General features: G+C 47.0%; 1 protein-coding gene across 3 annotated transcripts; it reads right to left on the bottom strand.

Annotated features, from left to right (window-relative positions):
* Positions 1 to 24: 24 nt before the first annotated feature.
* On the bottom strand, positions 25 to 22,555 carry DGKA (diacylglycerol kinase, alpha 80kDa). Of its 3 annotated transcripts, none has more exons than XM_010839198.1 (24): positions 22,299 to 22,555; positions 16,432 to 16,579; positions 15,939 to 16,012; positions 15,481 to 15,613; positions 15,138 to 15,212; positions 14,715 to 14,764; positions 14,068 to 14,142; positions 13,759 to 13,878; positions 13,532 to 13,646; positions 12,396 to 12,484; positions 12,145 to 12,264; positions 11,853 to 11,951; positions 11,590 to 11,673; positions 11,328 to 11,401; positions 10,976 to 11,050; positions 10,491 to 10,576; positions 10,310 to 10,399; positions 2,233 to 2,393; positions 1,911 to 1,975; positions 1,590 to 1,680; positions 1,102 to 1,300; positions 873 to 993; positions 620 to 680; positions 25 to 366 (listed from the first exon to the last, which is right to left on the bottom strand). In XM_010839198.1, the coding sequence occupies exons 2-24, from the start codon at positions 16,493 to 16,495 to the stop codon at positions 283 to 285; spliced, it is 2,205 nt and encodes a 734-aa protein (XP_010837500.1). In that variant the 5' UTR covers positions 16,496 to 16,579; positions 22,299 to 22,555; the 3' UTR covers positions 25 to 282. The 3 variants fall into 3 exon arrangements, with proteins under 3 accessions (XP_010837500.1, XP_010837501.1, XP_010837499.1); XM_010839199.1 differs by lacking the exon at positions 22,299 to 22,555 and adding an exon at positions 21,488 to 21,572; XM_010839197.1 differs by lacking the exon at positions 22,299 to 22,555 and adding an exon at positions 17,067 to 17,183.
* Between the last annotated feature and the right edge of the window lie 1,774 nt (positions 22,556 to 24,329).

Genomic DNA, 24,329 nt, shown 5'->3' with positions numbered 1-24,329 from the left:
CCACTTACTTAACAGCTATCCCAGTGGGGAAAAAAGTTCATTTTATTCAGATGAGGCACTTTAAATGAATTATTTGTGATGTGTGTATGTGTGTGTGTGTATGTGTGTGTGTGCACATATGCATGGGGAGTAGTGGAGGTGGTGCAGGATAATAAATACTGTGAGGGTGGAGGAACACCCCCCTGAGCTAGCAGGAGGGTGTGGCAGCAATTTACAGAGCCTGGGGAGGACAGTCCAGGGACAAGGAGGTTCACAGCTGGCTTGGAGGCTGAGATGTCCCCATCAGCACAAGAAGCCAAAAAAATTGGAGGAGCGAGGGGGTGGGCCCACGAGCATAGGCATCTGGTTCCTGTGGGTGATCTTGATCTGGAAGGGAAGGAGGAACATTCAGAGGCAGGACCTGGTGCCTTGGGGCTAGAGCAGCAGAGACTTAGGGGAAAATCTGTTCAGGGTCCTAGAGAGGCCACAGTTGGAAGGCCAGGGGCTGAGAAATCAGGATTTAGGAGGAAGATGCACAGGGGAACTTCAGGCCTCAGAAGGAAGTAAAGAATCCATGGAATGGAAATTTAGGATCCATAGAGCCCAGAGGTTGTTTCTGGCAGGCACAGGCAATACTCACTGTACAAGGTGTCTGCATCCAGGGTTCTCCGTCAATTTGCATGGGGAGGGTTTTTGTGGTGCTGTGTAAGGTCAAGACAAATTGGTGGCGGCCTATTTGCCAGCTGAGTACCACAACTCTGTTCCTAGGTTGGCTTTAAGCCCCTTTGTTACCAAGGAAGATCTGGGACAGGCCCTCCCCACCATTCCCATAATCTGTCTGCTTTCCTGGCTCCACTGCTTCCCTCAGAGCCCCCAGCTGGAGTTTTTCTTACTGGAAGGTGATCTCAGAGCACTTGGCCAGCCGATGTCCAGCATTCTTGAGCTTGGTATAGATCTGGCCTATCTCAATTGCACCCTCCAGCCCCACTACTTCCAGCCGCTTGTCACTTAGGTCTGCGGGGTGGGAAGTAGGGAGATAGGTTTTGTAGAAGCAGGGTGCCACCAAAGAGTCATACTTTGCCCTTAGTACCGCCCACCCACCCCCAAGGCTGCTCCTCTCACCTGGTACACAGGTCTTCAGGATATCAGGGTCGGTGATGACTTTGGCAGTAGCACCTAAGGCCTGGTTGATCCCATGGATATCGCCATGTGGTCTCTTGGTGTCACCCCAGAGATTGGAGCCACCATGTGTGCTTGGGATGTTCAGCACTGCAATGCCTTCTAGGGACAGGTTGCTCAGATCCAGTGGTTTCCCACAGATCTGAGACGGGGAGAGCACAGATCCTTGCCTCATGGCATCACAATGGCCGTGCCCATTCCCTCCACCAGGTAACACACAGGGAAGGCTAGGACGTGCAGGTTTGCAAGGGGTGGAGAGAATGAAGGACTGGTGTTTCTTGAGAGCTTGGGAAATCAGAATTAGAGAGCTGAGAGGTCAAAGTATAGGTTCAAGAATATGGGAAGTTCCTGAGGGCTCCTGCAGAGGGTGAAATTACTAATAAGATACAAGAAGCTGAAAAGGATGTGGGGTTGGCTCTCAACACACCCACCTCAACTGTCAAAGATTCCTCCAGCTTTTTGCACGTTGAGAAGATGGATTCAGAAGTGGCAAATTCGAAGTACCATAGCTTGTTCTTCATTCTGTGTTGGCCCCAACGCCAGGCCCAGGAGGGACGGGACAAGTTATACAGTGCTGGCAGAGGTAGATTAAGTGACAGGGAAGGGCATCACCCCCCAACTGCTGTCCCAGTGGGAACAGGGAAGCTTGGTTAAGGGGCTTCCTACAAGTGTCACTGCCCACCAAAGCATGGAGTCAAACTTGGCCAAAGCTGGTCCTTGCCACTGTGTATGCCCACTCTCCCTTCCCTCACCTGCTGTTGAACTTCTCAGGATATTTCTCTCGCATAATGTGGAATCGGTGAGCAATAGAGGCATCCTGGGGAGTCCAGGGCAAGTGAGATCAGAGACTGCCTCCTTTCTCAGCACAGAACCCTCTTTCTTTCACTCTCCAGTTTGGGAGTGATACATCCCACATTCTCTTCTTGCAATTCATACCACTATCCCCCAACTTCTCATTTCCCTGGGTCATGGCTCCCTTAGCCTCTATGTTCCTTTTCTGCCCTCTTCTAGCCTTTCCCTGCTTGACCCCCACTCCCTCCTCTCCCTCCCCTGCCCATGCCCCACTTTACTGACCACACCGATGGAGAAGTAGTTATTGATGATTTGAAAGGGGACTGGGTCACTCTTTTCTTCAGTTTGTTGGGGTATCACCTCCACAGACCATCGATCCATATGTACCACCTTACTTGTCTCTAAATCCTTGAGGATCTTCCCCAGATTCTGTCCCTCATACCCTAAGGATGGGGGAGAAAACAGGTTAGTACTAAGCCCTGGGTCCCAGAGGAGGGACCTCCTCTAAGCTCCCAGCTCCACAAATTCTCAGGGAGACTATGCTCTTGTGCTGCAGACCCTACCAGCCCTAAGCACACAAGGGCAGGGTGCTCAGTCAGGGCTTCCATGAACCAGTCTTAAGGTCAGACACTTACTGACCCTTTTCTCCACACTGTCACTGTCATAGAGGGTGAAAGTTTCCAATGTGTGTGCACATCTAACCATAATGCCAAAGTTCATCTGGAAAAGCAAAGAAAATTGCCAGGAAAATGAAAAGCGCTGAAAAAGATGAGTGATGAATGGCAATGATCTCTTTCTCTGATGCTTTCTCTTCTCCCAGATAGAACACAGTATAAAGCAACAGTATCAAAACAGGCTGATACTGGCATGAATGCCATGAATAGAATAAAAAGTTCAATAGCAAAGAACAGAGTGTCCCAGAAATAGACTCGAGTGTATGTGGGAATTTAGTATATGATGACATTTCAAAGAAATGGAAAAAGAAAGATTATTCAGTAAATGGTGCTGGATGCAGAAGTAACAACCCCTGATACTAAGATAAATTCAAGATGGGTCAAAGAATTTAAAAGTAAGCAAAATTTGTACTAGCAGAAAACATGAATGAATGTTTTATCATTTTTGAGTGGAAAAAGCCTTTCTAAAGCATAGTATGGCCTAGATGGGCAGGGGGAGAATGGCTACATGTACATGTATGGCTGAGTCCCTTTGCTGTCCATCTGAAACTATCACAACATCGTTAATCAGCTGTATGCCATAAAATATATAAAATTTTTTATTTTATAAATATTTGTATAAAATATAACTTTTATTTTATAAAATAAAAAATTTAAAAAACATAGTACAAAACTTAGAGCCAAATAAAAAGGCCAATAAATCCAATCATATTAAAATTAAATTAAAAATTTCTGAAATCAAACAAAAGTAAAGCAAATATATTTTGGAATTTTCAAAATTGACATAAAATAAACAGAAATAGTTCTGACCAAAAGAAAAAAAGGCCCAAACACACAACTTCTGTATGGTTAAATAAACACACACCTTTAAAAAAAGACAAACTGGGAGAAAGTACCTGTAGCACATATAACAGACTAACTTATCCAACATTTGAAAAGTACTTACAAAACATTATATTCAAAAAGTCAATAGAAAAATGGGCAAACAACTCAAGCCAATCACAAAAGAAAAAATATGCATGGCCAATATGCCTATTACAGATGCTTAGTATTACTAATAACTAAAAGAATTGTAAATTAAAACTGTAAAGTAGTTAACTTTTTGTTGCCTGTCAGATTGACAAATTATAAAGAGGCTGAGAAAACCAAGTGTTAATGGGATTATGAATAAACTGGCACTCTCATCTGCTGTTAGTTGGAGCATAAATTGGTATTTCATTTTTGGAAAACAATTTGGCAACTTTTATTGAAATGTTATCAAAACATATTCTCTGACACAGCAATTCCACTTTTAGGAATTTCTCCTCCAGAAACACAAATGTATATAGAGATGGATGGATGTACAAGGATTCTTGCTGAGGTACTCACTCTCTAAAACAGCAAAAAAAAAAAAACCCAAAAAACTAAATATCCATTATGAGGGGAAAGCTATATAAATTATGCCAAATCCATGCCATGAAATAATGTGCAGCTATTATAATCTAATTCAAATCTCTAAGAAATAACTTGGAAAGTTCTCCAAGACATATTCAAAGAAAAAAGAAGTGCCAGGACAATGTGTGATCCCATTTGTTTGTTTAAAAGCTCTGTGTGTTTGTGTAAACAGAAAAATGAGTGCAAATAGGGAACAGTGGTTATCTCTGGGGAGGAATGTGGAATTTGGTGAGGGGGTAGGGAAGAGGAAACTTTTATGTGAAGACTCACATATTTTACTTTTTAAAATCTTTCACAGTGAAAATGTACTAATGCAATATTTGTATAATTTTTAAAAGATAAAATAACCAGTAAAATGTTTATACTCTTTGAGCCAGCAATTCCACTTTTAGAAATCTCTCCTAGAGAAATTCTCACAGCTGTGTACAGAAATAGAGTGCAGCATGGTATGTGATTAAAAAATTGAATGCTACCCGGATGTCTATCAATATGAGACTAGTTAGGAAGTTCCCTGGTGGTCCAGTGGTTAGGACTTGATACTTTTACTACCAAGGCTCAGGTTCAGTCTCTGGTTGGGGAACTATAATCCTGCAAGCCTCATGGTATGGCCGAAAAAAAGGGTGGGTGGGTGGAGGGGGCTACTTAAATTATGGCATATTCACACAATGGAATGCCGCTCAGTAGTAAAAAAAAAAAAGTGAGGCAAACCTGATCATATTGAAATATAACTAAGATGAACCGTTTATTGAAAATAGAAAAACATCAATAAAATGATCTTATTGCTTAAATACATATTAGTATGTGTCTAGAGAGAAAAATATGGAAGAACAGACTCCAAAACTTGAGGGAGTAGATTCCAGGGAACTTTCATTTTCTTGGCAAGTATATCTGAGATGTTTGACTTTTTTTTTGGCCAGGACATGGAACTTTTCTAATGAGGGATCGAACCTCTCTGCCTCTTGCAGTGGAAGAATGAAGTGTTAACCACTGAACCACTGGGGAAGTCCTGAATTATTATTATTATTATTTACCACGTGCATGTATTATTTTTGTAATCAAGAAAAAAAAAGATTAAAAAAATATCTTCGCTTCCTCACATTTCATCAATGGTTCAACCCACTATAATTTGCCTTTCTCAATACCACTCTGTGAAACTCTTCTGGCAAAGACTGCCAATGATTCCTGCCAAAACCAACAGTATATCTTTAGTTCTCATTTTAATTCATGAAACTCCTCACTTAGCCTCTAAAATACCACCAAATTACAGAGGACCTGTTCTGTTTTTTCTGAGTCTCTGTGGTAAGCAAAACAATGGCCCTTCAGGGAAGTCCACAACTTAATCTGCAAAATTGGTGAATAAATGGCAAAAGAGACTTTGCAGACAAGATTAAACTAAGGACTTTAAGATGAGGAGATCATCCTGGATTATCTGGCTGGGCCCTGTGTAACCACAGGGCTCATTATAAGTGAAAGAAGGCTGCAAGAGAGAAGAGTCATGGAAGGAGATATGACAAGGAAGCAGAGCTTGGAATGATAACACTGTTGGTCGGAAGGTGGGCCATGAGCCAGAGAACGCAGGCAGCCTCTAGTAACTGGAAAAGGCAAGGCGAGGGATTCTCCCCTAGAGCCTCTAGAAAAAAATATAGCCCTGTATTATATTGGAGTATAGCCAATTAAGAACGTTGTGATAGTTTCAGCCATATACATACATGTATCCATTTTCCCCCAAACTCCCTTCCATCCAGACTACCACATAACAGTGAGCAGTTCCCTGTGCTATTCAGAAAGTCATTGTTGGTTATCCATTTTAAATATAGCAGTGTGTACATGTTGATTCCAAGCTCCCTAACTATCCCTTCCCCCAACTCTTCCCCCCGGTTACCATAAGTTTGTTCTCTAAGTCTCTGAGTATGTTTTCACCCCTGCCAAGATTTTAGCTCAGTGGAAATGATTATGGATTTGTACCCTCCAGAACTGTTAAGATAATAAATCTGTGTTGATTTAAGGCACCATGGTGATTTGTTACAGCAGCAATAGGACACTAGTACAGACTCCTTTAATAATTCATCTTTTCTGTTCAACCTTTAAATAGAATGTTTACCAAGATCTGGCTGTCCTTATCTACCTTCTCTTCTTATCTCTTTCCCTGGGTAACTCATCTCCTCTGAGGACATCAATTCTCTCTTTGGAGCAGATGTCTCTCAAACACGTATCTTCAGCCCTGACTTCTCTCCTAAATTCCTAACGTCAAGTTCTAACTACCCACCACACATCTCCATCTGGGAGCTCCACTGATACCTGAACTCGATATATCCAAAACAGAATCTATCTTTCTTCCTTAAACTGGTCCTCCTTCTAAATTCCCTGTCTTAATAAATAGTACCCCATCTGCTTAGTTCACAAACCTAGAAAATGTCTTAGACTTGTCTTCACCTCATCCCCCAGTCTATTAGTTACCAAGTACTGTGGCTTCCCTGGTGGCTCAGACTGTAAAGTATCTGTCTACAATGTGGGAGACCCGGGTTCGATCCCTGGGTCGAGAAGATCTCCTGGAGAAGGAAATGGCAATCCACTCCAGTACTATTACCTGGAAAATCCCTTAGACAGAGGAGCCTGGTAGGCTACAGTCCATGGGGTCGCAAAGAGCTGGACACGACTGAGCGGCTTCACTTTCCTTCACTTTCACTGTGGCTTCTACCTCATGACTTCACTGGTCATGCTGCCTTTGCTTCTGTGTTCATCTTCTCTTGACTGTGTACTGTGCTCAGTGTCCAACTCTGTGCGGCCCCATGGACTGTAGCTCACCAGGCTCCTCTGTCCATGTCATTTTTCGGGCAAGAACACTGGAGTGGGTTGTTGTTTCCTCCTCCAGGGGCTCTTCCCAACCCAAGGATCAAACCTGCATCTCTTGTGTCTCCTGCATTACAGGCACATTCTTTACCCACTGAGGAATCAACTAGACTACTGCAATTGAGGTATTGCTTCCTGCCTCCAATCCATCCTCCATAGAGCTCCCATAGCAGTATTCCTTTCATCAATTCCTCTTCGAATCTTAGGATTTTTTTCAATATCAACACAAATTTTTCATTAGTGCTGTATTCAAATAATTATTTTCATGGTTCAGATGGAATTAGCAGAAACTGCTATGAGATCTCATTTGTAAAGCACAAAGTGAAAGGACATCTCTGGTGGTCCAGATGCAAGACTCTGAGCTCCCAATGCCAGAGGCCTGGGTTCAATCCCTGGTCAGGGAACTAGATCCCGCACGCCACAACGAAGAGCGTGCGTGCTGCAACTAAAGATCCTGCATGCCACAACTAAGATTGGGTGCGGCCAAATAAATAACTAATAAATAAAATAACTGTATGTTTCTTTAGAAAAAAAAAGAGTGAAGATTCAAAGTTCATGATTTCAAAGAGTCTAATACTGCAATGAAACCAAAGTCAGGAATTTCCCCGGTGGTTCGACAGTTAAGAATCTGCTCTCCAATGCAGGGAACACGGGTTTGGGAAGATTCTCATGCCTCAGGGCAATTAAACCCGTGTGCCACAACTATTGAGCCGGCACCTAGAGCCCATACTCCACAACAAGAGAAGCCTTGCAATGAGAAGCCTGTGTAACACAACTATAGAGTAACCCCTGTTTGCTGCAACTAAAGAAAAGCCCAAGTAGCAACAAAGACCCAGAGCAGCCAAAAAAAGATAAAAAGACCCAATGCAACCAAATAAAATAAATAAATGTTTAAAAAAACAGTAACTGTAATGAAAAAAGAAACAAAGTCAGATGCTGAGAATTTAAGAACACCCCTCCAAAAATGGTCATATGTTTACATACAAGATTCAAATTACTATATACAGAGATATTTCTACTTTCTGGGATATTTTATATGAAGAGTAATTTTGGACTTCCCTGGTGGCACAGTGGATAAGAATTCTCCTGCCAATTTAGGAGACACAGGTTTGAACCCTGGTCCGGAAAGATTCCACGTGCCGCAGAGCAACTAAGTCCATGTGCCACAACTATTGAGCCCATGTGCTCCAACTACTGAACCTGTGAGCCACAACCATTGAAGCCTGAGCGCCTAGGGCCTGTGCTCTGCAACAAGAGAAGCCACCACAATGAGAAGCCTGAGCATCACGATGAAGAGTGGCCCCTGCTTGCTGAAACTAGAGAAAGCCCTTGCAAAAGCAACGAAAACCCAATGCGGCCCAAAAAAATTTTATTATATACAAAGTAATATTACATATTACTTTGAGGAGAAGGGGACAACAGAGGATGAGATGGTTGGATGGCATCACTGACTTGATGGACATGAGTCTGAGCAAACTTCGGGAGTTGGTGATGGACTAGGGAAGCCTGGCGTGCTGCAGTCCATGCGGTCCCAAAGAGTCGGACACAAGTGAGTGACTGAACTGATAGAAAGTAATATATTTATATCTATATACCTATATGTATATTTCACGAGTTCCAGAGTTCCCCATGGTTCAGGGATGGCACATTCAAATGCCTCAGAGGCTAGAAAGGTAAAGTGAATGAGTAGCAGGGAGCTGAGAGAATTATGGTGAATTGAAGAATACATGACCCATTTTTAGATATAGCCAAGGTCAAAAAAGTTTAAAACTCTGCAAGGCAAACATACTAGTATGAAACAGTACGAATCATGTCTGTGGGCTGTCAGCTTTCAGTCTCTGGCAGGATGAAGTTAGAAACTCCGCAGCATTCATGACCCTCTGTTATCTGAACCCCGCTTCGGTCGAGCTTCCCTCTCCCCACAGCCCACTGTGCGTCCTAGTCCCAGTCACAGTGAATGACTCACACTTCCCAAAACGCATCACCATGTTGTTTGGTGGCTCTGCTGGTCTTACACAACTTCTTTCACCTAGAATACCTTTTTCTCTCCTTAGCAAGCTCCCATTCCATAATCTCCTGTGAGATCTCAAAGCTGGACTCTGAATCCAAGAGCCTCAACTCCAAGACAACTTCCTCATTCCAAGACAGTTTCAACCTTCCCCCACACTGACCTCTTTATCTATCAATACCATCCCTCAAACCTTCTCTTCGAAGGGATGAAAAAAGACTAGAAATGGGAGAGCCCTTAGGGGACTGTTGCAATAGACTTGGGAAAAAAACTATGATGAATGAATGAATGATTTCTGATTATAGTTGACCTTTGAATAACATAGGGGTTAATCTGAGTATAACTTATAGTTAGCCCTCCAAATCCACTGTTCCTCTGCATCTGTAGATACAACCAACCATGGACTCTGTAATCCTGTAACACTTACTACCAAAAAATATCCTTAGTAAGTGGATCAGCACAGTTCAAGATCATGCTGTTCAAGGGCCAACTGTAATTGGCTGAATAAATGAATGAGCCACAGCCAAGTTCCCTGCTAGCTTCATCACTCAGTATCTGGCTTAGCTCTTGTACATAGCTCTTACATATAGCTCTTTCTTATTCCCACATTGTCTTCTTCACTCACATTTTCTTTGATTCTGAGCTCTAAGACCTGGGAGAAACAAAAGAGTATTTTCAAGTTTATAGGGAAGAGGACTGTCTCCCTTGACCCTTCTAAGTCCAGACTGTCATCCTTGACCCTTCAGGTCCTTGGCTTCTTCCAGAGCCCTCTTCCTTTGAGACGATCTACTTTAGGACCCACCTATCTGTGCCTCTCTTCTCCACCAACACTTTTTCTTCACCAGATGCCTAAATGCCTATTTTAAATTAAAAAACAAACAAACAAAACTTTTGGCTGCTCCGCATGGCATGCGGGATCTTAGTTTCCTAACCAGGGATTGAACCTGTACCCCTTGCAGTGGAAGCTTGGAGTCTGAACCACTGGACCACCAGGGAAGTCCCCTAAATGCCTTCTCTATGTGCCTTCCCCTTCCTACCCAACTCCCTCACTTCCCTGTGCTTACCTGCTCAGTCATGTCCAACTCTTTGTGACCCCATGTACTGTAGCCCACCAGGCTCCTCTGTCCATGGGGATTCCCCAAGCAAGAATACTGGAGTGGATTGCCAAACCCTCCTCCAGGGGATCTTCCCAACCCAGGAATCGAACCCAGGTCTCCCACATTGTAGGTGGGTTCTTTACTGTCTGAGCCACCAGGGAAGCCAATGATTACTACAGTGGATAGCCTATCCCTTCTTCCTGGGATCTTCCAGACCCAGGAATTGAACCGGGGTCTCCTGCGTTGCAGGCGGACTCTTTACTAGCTGAACTACCAAACAATTTCTAACCACTTACCTCCTCCCCATCTTAGGCAACGAGCCAGATCATTTCCAGTGCCCAGGGGCAACACAGCGACAGGAGGCACAAAAGGCAAGTTGGCTTTGTCTGGGGAGGCAGGTGAGGAGATGGATGGAGAGAGTTAGCTCTGGAGGGACACTCCCCCTGAGCCCAGCCTGAAGCCTCTGCCTTCACTGACCAATGGACTCTAGAATCCAGCCTACTGTGCCATCTCCGCCGCACACCAAAATCCTGTAATCAGGAACATCTCTGAAGAATCTGAGTCTGAGACAAAAAGTGAAAGGGAAAATGACGAAGGCTATCAGGACTAAGGCTCCCCAACTCTTGGAAAGGCAGGGTAAGTACTCATTGTCTCTCATTCCTTATAATGCCCTTTCCCTTTGTCAAAAGACTTGTTTCCATTAAGGCTAAAAAAAGTACAACCTTATAGCCACTCCTCAGTGAAGAGACAGAAACAGTTATCTCCTTCCATTGAGAGCAGAGCAAAGATGAGCCAGAGAATTCAGGGTTGGGGATACCCAGCAAAAGCAGCATCGTGAAGTCTGGTTTTCTGGGCTTCCCTGGCCCTTCCCTCCCAACATGCACTCTTTCCTGCTCTCTTCCAACATACACAGAAAGGCAGACACACACAACCCTGTGATACAGCCCCTAATCTATCCTCACCCTGGCTCAGGACCATCCTTTAGGAGGTTGAACACCTGTCGAGGGTTCAGCAGATACTGGAATTTCCAAAGCACCCTGTGTGGAGAAAAAAGAAAGCTCATGGAGGGGATGGACATTCTGTACTCCACTCTTTTTTTTGCGTGGCATGCAGAACCTTAGTTCCCCAACAAGTGATGGGATCCCTGCCCCCCACAGTGGAAGCTCAGAGTCTTAACCACTGGACCTCCAAGGAAGTTCCTATACTCCACACTCTTAATGTCCGTAAGGTATGTCCCCTCCATACATATAGATTCCCAACTTCTGCTGGTCTTCTCCCTCGATTTCACAAAGGCTATTCTCTCTCTCTCCTCACCTCTCGCCTTGCTTCCCGCCACTCTTGGGGTTCACAAAGACCAGAAGTGGGTGGGTGTTAGAAACAGGATCAATCTGCATTGAGGGAAGAAAATAAGGATAAGGAAAGCAGGATTTTGTCAGAGTGAAGATGGACCCTAGAAACAGGGGCAGAGGGCTGGCTTCCCCCCAGAAGGCTTTCCCCTCCCCTCCCAGGGAGCAGGCTCCAACACCCAGGTTTCCTCCCATGAAGTCCCCACCATGAAGCCCTCTTGGCCCTGTACCCGCAGAGCCTCAGAAGTGCTCAAACTTAAATCATCCATGGTCTTCTGGCTTATTTTGCTAGTTTTACGCTCCTGTCCAGAGGCCTAGGAAGGGAAGGAGGCAGAGGGAAGGAAAACTGGATTGTGTGACTCCATAAACAGATGACAATCTGACTTGAATCCCAGAAATGTAGGCTCTCTGCTCTAAGTGACATTGTATGTGTCCGTGTTTAAAGTGGGGAAGCTCTCCTGCTCCCTTCCCAAGTGCTGCCCAAGAGTCTCACCAGGACGCTGGGATAGATGGAAGACGGAGGCAGGATGTGATCTCGGAGCAGCCCACAGTCACACTCATGGCCCATGGCTGGAAGGCAGTCATCATGGATCTGAAAGACAAGGCAGGTGTGGAGAGATCATGAAGGGAACCCCATCACCTGTCAACTTGCAGTCTAGTATAACCAAGGCTGTTAGGGAGACGTGCTGGAGGAGGCGGGCGTGGGTGGTGGTGGGTGGTGGGGTGGAAAGGGCCGCTCATCTAGGGGCCCAGAGCAAGGCTGGGCTGATAGCTCCCAAACTGACCTCTAGGTGGCACCACACACAATGCAGCCCAACCAGACTGTGGTAGATCCGGATCTTTTTCTGACAGCGGTCACACCGTCCAGATTCACAGCCTCCTCGCACCCACACGTGTGATTGGACCTTGGGGAGAAAGGCAATCTCTTGTCTGAGAGGGTCTGAGGCAGGGACTTGGGGAAGGTCTCAGGGCAGCAACGGGCCAAGACCCAGGGCCAGGATGTGGGTGGTGATTGAGTGGGCATGGGGTCACTCACACCAATGTCCTTCCGAGACTTGGCATAGGTGCTGACTTCACAGGGCAGGGCCTTCATGGCACACTGGTCGTGAACGATGTATTTACAGACTGGGCCAGAGGGAGAAAGGTCAGCACCTTAACTGCTGCCCCCATCCCCTATTTCCTCCTTACCTGGGGGCCAGGCAGCATTACTCATTGCAGCCGACATCTAACCCCTTGCTGTGAGGGTGTGGCACAGAATTAAAGTTTGAGGTGGACTTGGACTTGGACTCACCTCCAAGACCTGGGTCTTTTGCTCACTCTTCCCCCTAAAAGAGCAATTGCTACCAAATGCTCAACCCCACTCCATTCACGTGTCAAGAAACTGAGCTGGATGATGTAAAAGGATACCCAGATATAACACCACCAAAAATAATAGCTAATTTTTATTGCAGACTTAATAGTAGATACATGCAATGAATGAAGTACTTTTCTGGTATCAACTTATTTAACGCTCATATTATCTCATTTTCAGTTGAAGAAACTAAGACTTAAAGATGTTATGTGGCTAGACCTAGATGCTACTTAAATGTCCATCGATAAAGGACTGGATAAAGAAGATGTGGTATGTATATACAATGGAATATTACTCAGTCATTAAAAAGAATGAAGCAATGCCATTTGCAGCAACATGGATGGACCTAGAGAATGTCATACTGAGTGAAGTAAGTCAGACAGAGAAGGAGAACTATCGTATGACATTCCTTATATGTGGAATCTAAAAAGAAATGATACAAATGAACTTACAAAACAGAAAGAAACTCACAGACTGAAAGCATGGACTTATGGTTGCTGGGGGGAAGGGATAGTTAGAGAGTTTGGCAAGGTCATGAACACACTGCTATATTCAAAATGGATAACCAACAAGGACCTATTGTATGGCACATGGAACTCTGCTTAATGTTATGTGGCAGCCTGGATGGGAGGGGGGTCGGGGGAAGAATGGATACATGTATATGTATGGCTGAGACCTGAAACAATCACAACAAGGTCACATAACCAGTCACTGGAAGAGCCCAGGATTCAAACTCAGGTCTCTCGGAGTTCAGAGCACCGTGTTCCCACATATAGCTGGGCTTCCCCTCTTCTCCCACAATTCTAGGCCCCATCACTCACGGTTACAGCTCAGCCCCTGTTTGCCAAGACCAATGCTCGACTCGCACAGGTTGCAGTAGACTGGTCGGGGGAATCTCTTGGGTCTCCACATGTGCTGCCCATTGTCCTTCAGGGTCTGGGAGGGCATAGCAGACACTGGGGAATGTCTAAGCCCTTAGAGAGCCAACTCTGGCAATTACAACCCAAGACAACTGTTTTACCCATCCTCACAAATCTCTCCTACTCACCATCTCCAGGCCCAGCAGCACGAGCAGTGGCACGGTGGTGGCCCCAGCCCGGAGCCACTCAGCCAGGGACACAGAGCCACTGCCATCATAGTCAATCTCTTTCATCATCTCTTGAAGAATCTGAGCAGAGAAGGCAGGGAGATAGACTTATGGGGTGAGTAACCCCTTACTTCTCCTGCCCCCTAGGCCACTCAGCCTACCCATCCTAGCCGAGGGCAACCAAGCTGCCTGTCAGAAATGGGGGAGGACAAATAAAGGACTGACTAAGGAGGAAGTATAAGAAGGGACATGCAGGAAGAATCGCCTTACCGGCCTCAGCTCAGACACATCCCAATCCAGGTATTCAGCCATTCGCATCATCTGTATGATGATCCTGTCCACTTCCTGGGGACGAAGAGGGTAAGAGCCACAGCCATATCCCACCTCACTACCAACTGTCCAAACTCTCTAGAGATCAAGGTTCCACCCACAAACCCCCTCTCATTCTCAAGTGCCTCTGTCAAGTAAATGAGTGCCTATGTGTTTATCTTTGCAAGGGAGTCCCCAGATCATGTCTCCAGCATCCACTTTTAGGCGTCAAGAGCTTGGGTTGTGGTTGTTTAGTCGCTAAGTCATGCCCGACTCTTTGCGACCCCATGGACTATATAGCCCACAAGGCTCCTCCATCCATGGAATTCTCCATGTAAGGATACTGGAGTGGGTTGCCATTTCCTTCTCCAGGAGATCTTCTTGATCCAGGGATCAGACCTGAGTCTCCTGCACTGGCAAGCAGATTCTTTACCACTGAGCCATCAAGGAAGCTCCAAGAGCTTGGGACCTACTCCCAAATTTAGTCCTGGAGGACTCAGCTTCTCCCTCTAGCTTCCTCTGCTTAAGGTCCTGGAAGAGTTGGGACAGGAGAGCACAGACAAACGGACACATACTCCCTTGCCCAGCATATAGGTCCCCCAACTCACTGAGCTGTCCAGGATCCCATTTCTGTCCGTGTCGTACAGCTTGAAGGTGACTGTGGGGTGTTTTAGGGGTCAGTTTGTGAGGGATATCCAAAGAATTCATAACCGAATACAGGGGAAACAAAGAGATAAGGAGAGACTGTTTGGATGAAGAACTCAGGACTTGGGGCTGGGACTGAGACAGGAGACAAAAAGGGAGGGGCAACAGTATACGCCTCCCAAATCCCAAGAACATCCTAGGTCACCCACGTGAAAATATATAAGACATGGGAACTAGGGTGACTCTGGTAGATGGCGTTAGGTATAAGGAGTCTGGGGAAACAAAGGAAATGGGGCCCATTCTCTGACCCCACCTTTGTCTGGCTAGGGAATACCCTCTTTCCCTTCACCTTTCCTCCCCTCTCCCAGTCCAGAATGGCAACTCACATTCTAGCTTGTCTTCTGGCCGGCCACCCTCCAGAAGAGAAAAGTAGCAGGAGACATCACTGAGACATACCACATCTGGTCACAAAAAGTGCAGCAGATCTCAGGTTGGGGCTCCCTCCATCTGGCTATTCTCTTTTCCTTTGTTTGTTTCAACTCTCCCCTTTCACCTTTCACTTTTCTCCCTCTGGGTCCTAGACCAGCCTGGCTACCCTCTACCTCTCCTTCCCACCACCCTGCCCCCAAGATGTGACTCAATTCAACTCTCACTCCCCAAACTCCCACGTAATTTGACTTTTCTTCTGGGCTGGAGGCCCAGCCCAGTCCCACCCATGTGTGACCATACCTTCTCTTACAGTGTCTTCTATGTAGTAGCCAGTCTGGAAGGACTGAAACAGTGCCTGGCTTAGGTGATCTGGAACATTATCCACCTCCAGGTAGATTTTCAGGAATTGCTGGAACCCCTCGTATCCAATGGCCTATGATGAGAGCAAGCATTACCCCAGGGAGATCTGCGGGATGGGAATTGGGGACTGCGCTGGGAGTGGTGGGGACATGACAATAAATGCAGAGTTGAGAAGCATCCAAGGCAGGAGTGTGGTTTATTGGGCTAAGTCCCGAATTCACAGAATCTCGTTTTGTCCTAAGTAACAGCTGCAGTAACCATGGGTGCGGGGGGAATCTGGAGAGAGGACAGCAAGGGTTCGGCCAGAATAATCCCTGGAAGTTGGGGATCCCAATCGAGTAGCAAAAACAAAGGTGGGAGGAGTTGGTGAAGGAGACGATTTCCCAGTGGCCACTTACATCTCCTTGGAGATATTCAGCCATTTCACCATCCTCAAAGAGCTTCAGAACATCACTGACCTTTTTGGTGGAGTCTAGGGAGTGAAGAGAGGGAAGACAGTGTTATTCTGGTTCAGATTTCCCTACCCTCTGCTAGTCACCCCCTCCCCCGACATCCAACAGGAAAGAAGATTCCAGCGAGATGAAAAAGAAATTTCAAGAAAAAACAGAAATACAGAGAGAAAAACCTTTCAGTTCCTCCAAATCGGTTGCCCTCTTTACTTCTCTTCTCTGAGATTTGAAGCAGGCAGTTAAGATTTAGAGAAGGTGAGTAGAAAGCTAAGACCCCAGGTGTCTCCCGATTTGCCTGCCCTCCTTCTCCCAGTCAGGCATATCTCAAGAGCATCCAGTCTTAAGGCCACTAGGGAAAAGAGGGGGAGCTGGGGGGAATGAGGAGGAGGGATTGTCTAAGGGTAGGGTCTCCAGGACTGAATGACTGAGAGGGAAGACTCACATTCCATGTATTTTTGCAGCTGGGCAAAATCACTGGGGCTTATTAGGCCCCTCTCCTTGGCCATCTTTCTTTTTTTCTTAAGGATGAACACAAAGGCAGCTTGTTTGTAGTACTTCTGGGCCTTGGAACTTTGCTTCCAAGGGCAGTTCTGGAAGAAGATGACAAGAGCATGTGGTAGGACTGATCAACTGTGCCTCTTCGCTTCTGTCTGCTCCATTCATTTCCCACTCCTACTATTGTTTCTCTTCCTTCTCTGTCTGAGTCCCTCCCCAAGTATCTTCCTTTTCCTCTGTTACTCTCCTTTGTGTCTCCATCTCTCCCTGACAGTGTCTGTTCTCTGTGTCTGTTTCTCTGACTCATCCTTGACTCCATCTCCAACATTTCTGGATCCTTCTCCAGCTCTCTGATTACTGCCCCAGTCTGTCTTGATTCATCTCTTGACCACCCTCACTTCCCCGCCCCCACCCCCGCTTTCCTAGGCTACAGTGTCTCTGCGGGTGTGTCCTTCGTCCGCTTTTCTACCTTTTCTCCCTCCACCCCCAATCTCCACAATCTCAGTTTCGGCCGGCCCTGAGCTCAGTCCCATCTCCCTTTCCTTTCGGATCCCGCAGTCCCGGCCCTGCAGTGGTTCTCACTGAGATGGCCGCACGCCTCCCGGGCCACGACCCCATCTTGCTCCGCCTCCAGCCCTGGTCCCCAGCCCCGCTCAGCCACCACTCCCAGAGTCACCCACGCCCCGCAACGACCTCTAGCGCTTCTGACGCGCGCGACACAGAACCAGCTCTAGCCGGGCCCCCAGCCCCGGCCCCGCCTGTCTGCGTCCTGCGGAGCTCCACTGGGGAAGGGCGGGCCCCAGGCAGGAGACAAGTGGGAGGAGGTAGGGGAAGAAGGCGCTGAGCATCAGCTCCAGGACGGTTGTGCTGAGTGAGGGAGCTTTCTTTCCACCCTGCTAGGTTGGCAGTGTTTAGGAAGCCCCAGCATTCAGCTGTGGGACTCAGGAACCAAGGACGAGCCCTGTGTGGATCATGTTGACCACTGCTGGCCCAGGGGCCAAGCTGCAGGGGGCAACTTGCCTTGAAGATTCAATAACAGCAGTAACAATAATAAATTACATTAGCATAGTACAGCACCACTTTGGAATCAGACAGAACTGGGGTTAGTCATATGGGGATTCCATTCTTAGCTCTGATACCATCGTGTGACTTGGGCAAGTTATATCTATAAAATGGGGAGAATGATGTCTATCTTTCATAGTTGCGAGGATTAAGTCAAATAATGCATGAGAAAAGAAAAGAAAAAAAGAATGTATGAAAAGTACCTAGTATAACACCTGGCATATATAGACGGTCTATAAGGAATGGTAGTTATTATTGTATTAAGAAGTAAAATCAAACTCTGAGATAAGAAATCATTGGTATAGCCATTCTATAGATGAAAAACAGGACAGGGAGGACAGGGAGGCCTGGCGTGCTGTGATTCATGGGGTCACAAAGAGTCGGACACGACTGAGTGACTGATCTGATCTGATCTGATAGATGAAAAAAATCGGAGCTCAAAGAGGTTGGGACTTCCCATGGCAGGTAAAAAGTGGAGGCGCCAAGGCTCCAACCCAAGAACTGTGCGGTGCGTTCCCCCATACCCCCGCCCACTTCTCCCCACACACACCCCTGCCTCTCTGTCCTTTTGTTTCACTCTCCCCTTCACACAGTGCTCTCTGGTCTCACTGCCCTCCTTTCTGTTCCTCCAGCACACGAAGTTCTTCCCTGCTCAGGGCCATGAGACTTACTGTTCTGTCTGCCTGGAACACCCTTCCCTGCTCTTGGCAGAGATGACTTCTTGCCTAAGCTGAAATGTCAGCTCCTCCAAGAGACCTTTCCAGATCATTCTGTCCTAAGGTAGGCCCCCTCCTTTACATAGCAACCTCCTTTGTTTCCTTGGCAGAACTTATCACAACTGAAAATTATCTTGTCAATTCATTTGCTTCTTTGTTTACTGTTTGTCATCTCCTACCAAAATGTAAGTTTCACAGGGCAGGAGCTTATCAGACTTGTTCACCACTCTGTCCTCAGTACCTAATGCCCATCATGTTTTAAGTGTTCCGTAACAGTTGTACAGATAGTTGTATCAAGTTAGGGAGTCATATTTGGGGAATATTAATCCAAAAATGATAAATGGGATGCTAGAGCATCCATCTGGACAGCGAGGGGAATACGAGAAAACATGGAGCACATGTGGTGGTGGTGGTGGTGGTTTAGTTGCTAAGTCGTGTCTGACTCTTTGCAACCCCATGAACTGCAGCCCTCCAGGCTCCTCTGTCCATGGGATTTCCCAGGCAAAAATATGGGAGTGGGTTGCCATTTCCTCATCCTGGGGATCTTCCCAATCCAGGGATCAAACCCAGGTCTCCTGCATTGCAAGCAGATTCTTTACCACTGAGCCACTGGGAAGCCTGGAACACATACAGTAGGTGCTAACTAATTATTTGTTGGCTTCCCTGGTGGCTCAGAGGTTAAAGCATCTGCCTGCAATGCGGGAGACCTGGGTTCAATCCCTGGGTTTGGGAAGATCCCCTGGAGAAGGAAAATGATGAATGATGTTTAAAAGCCACTTACTGTGGTACTCAACCCAAGGCCCTAACCTTCTGTCTCACTTCTGCCCACTTATTTAGGGTTGTTGGGGCAGGCTTAAGGAGGCTGTTAGGGCCCACTAAAATTTCTTTTCTGATGACGCAAGAACCTTCTCTGCAGCCTCTGCCTTTGGGACATCTCTGCCACATACCTCCAAGTATAGCATTCCTATTCTGGACACTCTCTGGGAACACTTAAAAGCAGGTACTGAGACACTAATATTCTGAAGAAAGGACTCCACCCATCTGGCCCTTTCATTGACTATAATCTAACTTTGCCTGCCAACAGATCTAATGAATACATAATTGTCTTATGCTTAATGGGGCCCGTATGGCTTAATTAGCCTCTGATTACCCCTGGGGATTCTTAGATGGCTCCAAGGTTCCAGGAAATGGAATGTGAGAGAGAAAATGACTGAGTGAGCAAGCAAGGGGCAAACAGGAAAGGCACAATACTCCTCTCTTGCCTGTCTTTTCAAACCCTTCTGGTCTTTAAATGTAGTATATAGTAGAAGTTAAAAGAATGGATTTTTGAATTAGATAGGCATGGATTGGAATTCTAGCTCTTGGATGAGTTATTTCATCTCCCTTTTCTTATCTGTAAAATGGGTACCTGGAGAAATCAGTCACCACGTGGAGATTACATAAGGTAAAACATGCAATATACTTAGCAAACTGCATGGCACAGAGAAATAACTCAATAAACATTAGCTTGTTGTTATTATACAAGGGTGGTACCTAGAGAAACATGTCTGAAGATTAGGAAAAATGATGCCTTGGACCCAGGATGGCATAAATTCCAAGGGACTCCCAGAGGCAGGGAAGCCCAGTTGTACAGCTTCCCACTTGTGCCATGTCTCAGGCACAGACATGTAATATCAAGATCCTGCACTTTGCCTCTGGGAGGGTGAGGAGGTGGCTATAGAAACTAGATGATCAGGGTCCAACGACACGTCTGGGCTGAGAACTTGGACATAAAGCCTCCTGGGATTTTTTTCAGGTGTCCAGGGCCTTAAAAATCTGAAACAAGTCCAGTTTTGTCCTGCTCCATCCCAACCCTGAAGCCATAACCTGGGCTAGTCCAGGCGAATGCTAGGGCTGGGAGGGTGGGGTCTGCTGCCCGCCTGCCAGCTATTTGTGACTCCCCCTTCCCTTCCCTTCCCTCCTCTGGTTTCCCTGCCTGCCCCTACTAACTTGGGGTGAGAAAATAAGAAGTTGACATGGAGGCGGAGAATCCTAGAACATCCTCCAAGCCGGGAGGCACCAACTCTCTTATCTTACAGAGGAGAAAATTGCGGCCCAGAGAGAGAACTACTCTCTCAAGGTCACACCCAGACTCTAGACATTCTATCCTTAGTCCATTCCATTAAATCTTAGTGTCTCTGGTCTTCTAGATCTTATTTTAAACATTAAGTACTAAAATTGCTGGTAACTGAGAGATAAATATGATTTCCAAAGCCTGTGCTAACATTTAAAGTTTCTTTTTCACTTCAACACTCACGGCTCACGTTCCAAGTCATGTAGGTTTACCACTACCCAAGAATCAGCTATGTCCCCAGAACACTCAGGCTGATCAGCAAGGAACCCCAAGGGGCAGGCACTCCTCTTTGACCGCCCAGAACAGATTACCTGGACTTCTGAATCCCCTAGCCATTCCAGGGCTTGCATCCTCCTCCTCTTTCTGAGGTTTGAGGGAGGATCCCTTCTTTCCTGCCCATCCTTGCTATCAGTGGCCCCTGAGAGGGAATCATTTGGCTTGAAGCCTTGAAATTTGTTAAGCTTCCACAAACATCGCAGACGGTAGTGCTCTCTGATTAAGGAGGTGCTATTTGTGTGTGTGGGGTGGTGGGAGTGTCGCTGTGTAGTACAGGAGGAAGTTACAATGTTGGCATGGTTGGGGGATGTGGGTTCATATGGTTAGGAGGTTGGGAACATGCCCGGTAATATTTGCATGCCTTCCTCCATAAACCTCATTTTCCCAATTTAAAGGTGAAAAGTGGGATTCAGACCCTGGTAGTTTCAGAAACTTCCCGCTGACAGGTGTAGAAAGGAGAGGGGTGGGAAGTTGGGCACCAGGAGGCCAAACAAGTACCCTTCACCCGTGCAGCGCTGTGGAGGTTCCAAAGCTGAGTTTCCTCCGACTCGGGTCCCTAGGAGCCAGCTTCAGCATCCGTCCGAGTGATGAGGAATCCGAGAGATGGAGGGGAAGGTATAGGGAAAACGCTGCCTACGGGGTTCTGGGCCAACCCTCCTGCTGCCCCCGGCTCCTGGCGCAAACCTTTCTAGCTACCCACTCCAGCTGTCACGCTTCCTCCTTCTCGGCCCAGCAGCCCTACCCCAGCCCGTGGGGCGTCCCCTCCCGCGGCCTCCGACCCGACCCGCTCGAGTGCGGGAGGGTGGGAGGCGGCGCGGGGCTCGCGGGGTCTCTACCTTGCATGCGGAGGGCGCGCGGTCGGAGCTGAAGCGCCGGCGCGGGAGCTGGAGCTCGAGCTGGGCTGGAGGGGACGGGCCAGGCAGGCGCGGCCGCCGCGGGGCCGCCCCGCTCCTGACGACACAGCTGCCCGCCCCCCACCCCGGCCAGCCCGCCCGCCAGCCGGCGCCCAGCGCCCCCAACTCGGGGAACTTCTAGTTCATCAGACCCGATTCCCTCCTCCCCCGATCCCCAGATCTCCAAGGCTCTGGTTTGTGCCACTTTCTCCGCATTCCAACGCTGCTCATCTTCCCGCCCCGGTAACAGCTCTGTTTCCGTCTTTCCAGTAACTTACAGCCTCTCCCCGAATCCCAACCCAGGCAGGCGAAGATAGGTGGGAATGGGATGGGGAGCCCGCTGATGAGACAGCTTGGCAGTTGCCCACCCAGCCACCTTCTCACCCTCTCCTAAATGCTGCCATCAGGGGACTTCCCAAGTCCTTTCAGTCCACCATGGATTGAATTTACACTCAGGAGATGCTTCAGCAGCAAGGCCAGAGTGCCAAACTGCACATCCTATGACCAAACACTTCCCTGCCACCACGGGCTCCACACTGCTTGACACAGTTTGAGAGAATCTGCCCACCTTTGCCTCCAGTTTTCTCGCCTCCGTTAAACCCAAACCCCAGATGTCTCAGATTTGTTTTCCCCAGGCTAAGAACAACTCCTTTCAAGTCACAGATTCTTCCCTTAATTCTGGGGTCAAGGTTCAGGTGCAAAGAGCATTTTCCTCTGTGTCCACCCTTTCTTTGTGCTCTAACCCTCACTTTACCTGCTGGCCTTGGCAGGTGGTGTGGAAGCCTTGGTCAAAAGTCGGGGTGAAAGGAGATCCTTTCAGCTTCTCCTGTCTGGAATCTGCTCCGAGTTAAGGCTCTTGGGGCAGCATGGATGGTGGTGAGGCTGGTAGAGCAGGGGAGAAAGACAGAGGCCTAGGGACTCACTGGTAGGAACTGAGGACCCAGGCATCCAGCTCCCTGGCCCCGCCCCAACGCCGGTCTAACCCCGTCCTACCCTTCATTGAAATAGGACACAGTAACAAAGGCTTGAGTTCTTGGAATCTTCCCTTTTACACCTGGTGGTGGAGAGTAGGGAGGGGGGAGCTCTGATTGGAAGGGTGTATTTGGGTGTTGTGTGTATGTTGTGCGTGTAAGTACACATAAACACACGTGTAATATACACATATTTTTGGTGGGGGTTGGAGAGGAGAAGGAATGAATACATGAGGCCCTCTAGTGGAAACAGGGATCTAAGCAGCTCCTGACTTTTGAGACTTGGAAGAGAACCCTCCATTTTTATCAGAAATATAGCTGCTGAGTAATAAGAATTTGGAGTATTATTGTTGCATCTGAACTGGAGATCTGAGGTAGGGAGTGGAGACAGCCTGTCTTTCTGCTTCTGTCTCCCCTCTAAGCTTAAAAAGACAAGAACCCTGCCACCCTCTATCCTTCGTCTCCTCTTTCTACATGATCTCCTTAGTCATGGAATCATAAGCACTTTTGAAGGATTATTATGCATCAGGTCCTCTACTTTGTTTTGCAGAACGGCCAAAGACATAGATAGCCCAGCTTAGGGACTGCACCAAAGAGTATGGGTATGTGTGTAAGCCATCCTGAATGATGTAAGAACAGGCTCCCTTAGCCCCTCTTCCAATCAGTTTTATTCTCCTGTGCCCCTCACCTAGAAATCTTGGTATGATACTAATCCTCAAGGAACTCAGATTTCCTCACAAATAACATTTGTAGTGCTACCACCCTATGTACAACGTGTGTTTTTCACTCTGTCATGCTCAGCTGTGTTCCTACATGAAGTTAAAGATACTCCTTTTAAGACATTTTTTTGAGACTTCAAAGTGGGGAATGAGATGATGCCTCTAATAAGGAATAAGATGGAATCAATTATACTGTGGGCTTGAGTCTTCAAGATCTGTGCTCCTTCATACCTCAGTAACTTACTGATGGGGGTGAGAGGAAGAAAGGCCAAGAAACATCTAAGGAGGAGGCTTCTAATGCCTACAGTTCCAGGTGCTCATTTCTTTAATCAACCACATCATAAAAATCAGAAAGAAAGAAACCGCAACGAACAAAGGGAAAGGAAAAAACAACAGCCTTGTTCTCCCCATCATCTTCGTTCTCCTCTTCCTCCTTGGGTGGAGGGGGGAGGTGGCACATCCGGGGCTCAGGGCTGGGTCCCAGGCAGGTCTGCTAAGCAGACAATTGAGTTTCACTTCCTGTCAGCCCCAGAGCTGAGACAGGATGTCTGAGGGCACAGTGGGGGGCCTAGGGTTGGGTGGTCAACTGGAGCCACTTTAGGACTGATTGTTGCAGAAAGTACACCTCAGATAGTACAGACAGGAACAATGCATTCCTCTAGTTTTTAGAGACTTCATCTCACTCTTACCTTTAATCATTAGTAACAGGGTTATGGAAAGGAGATCCAGCAGGGCTGAAGAACGATTGGTGAAAGGGGCAAGGGTTAAGGATGGCAGTGTTAGAACACTTGCAATGATTATGTATTGAATGTATTTTTACACGAGTCTTTTTGAGATTTTCTGAGCTGGGCCTCTGGTGGAAGTCAGGAAGGTGGAGTACGGGAGAGAAGGCAAGCTGTGACCCCATAAAACTTCAGAAGCTTCATTTCAAAGCTTTAGTAAATTCCTAGTCAGCCATTGCTCTCAGCTGGTTTTTGTTTTTTTTTTAAAGTGGGACATGCAGCCTAGTGTTGGAGGTGGTCACTTTCTGTTGGACATTAACCTAGGCCAAACTGGGGATTTGGAGGAAGACAAAACTGTTGATGAGGAAAAAAC

Source organism: Bison bison, unplaced genomic scaffold (genome assembly GCF_000754665.1).
Source record: "Bison bison bison isolate TAMUID 2011002044 unplaced genomic scaffold, Bison_UMD1.0 scf7180017864115, whole genome shotgun sequence".
NCBI classification, from domain to species: domain Eukaryota; kingdom Metazoa; phylum Chordata; class Mammalia; order Artiodactyla; family Bovidae; genus Bison; species Bison bison.
The sequence above is the reverse complement of the archived record's forward strand: the minus strand, read 5'-3'. Positions and strand labels throughout refer to the sequence as shown.

Excerpts from the sequence above, each read along its gene's own strand:
- DGKA (XM_010839197.1), bottom strand. The coding sequence starts at position 17,102 with ATGGGGTCGTGGCCCGGGAGGCGTGCGGCCATCTCA. Across the intron at positions 15,213-15,480 it reads AGAAGACACTGTAAGAGAAG|ATGTGGTATGTCTCAGTGAT; the intron begins GTATGGTCACAC and ends TTTTGTGACCAG. Across the intron at positions 10,400-10,490 it reads CTGGATTCTAGAGTCCATTG|ACAAAGCCAACTTGCCTTTT; the intron begins GTCAGTGAAGGC and ends CTGCCTCCCCAG.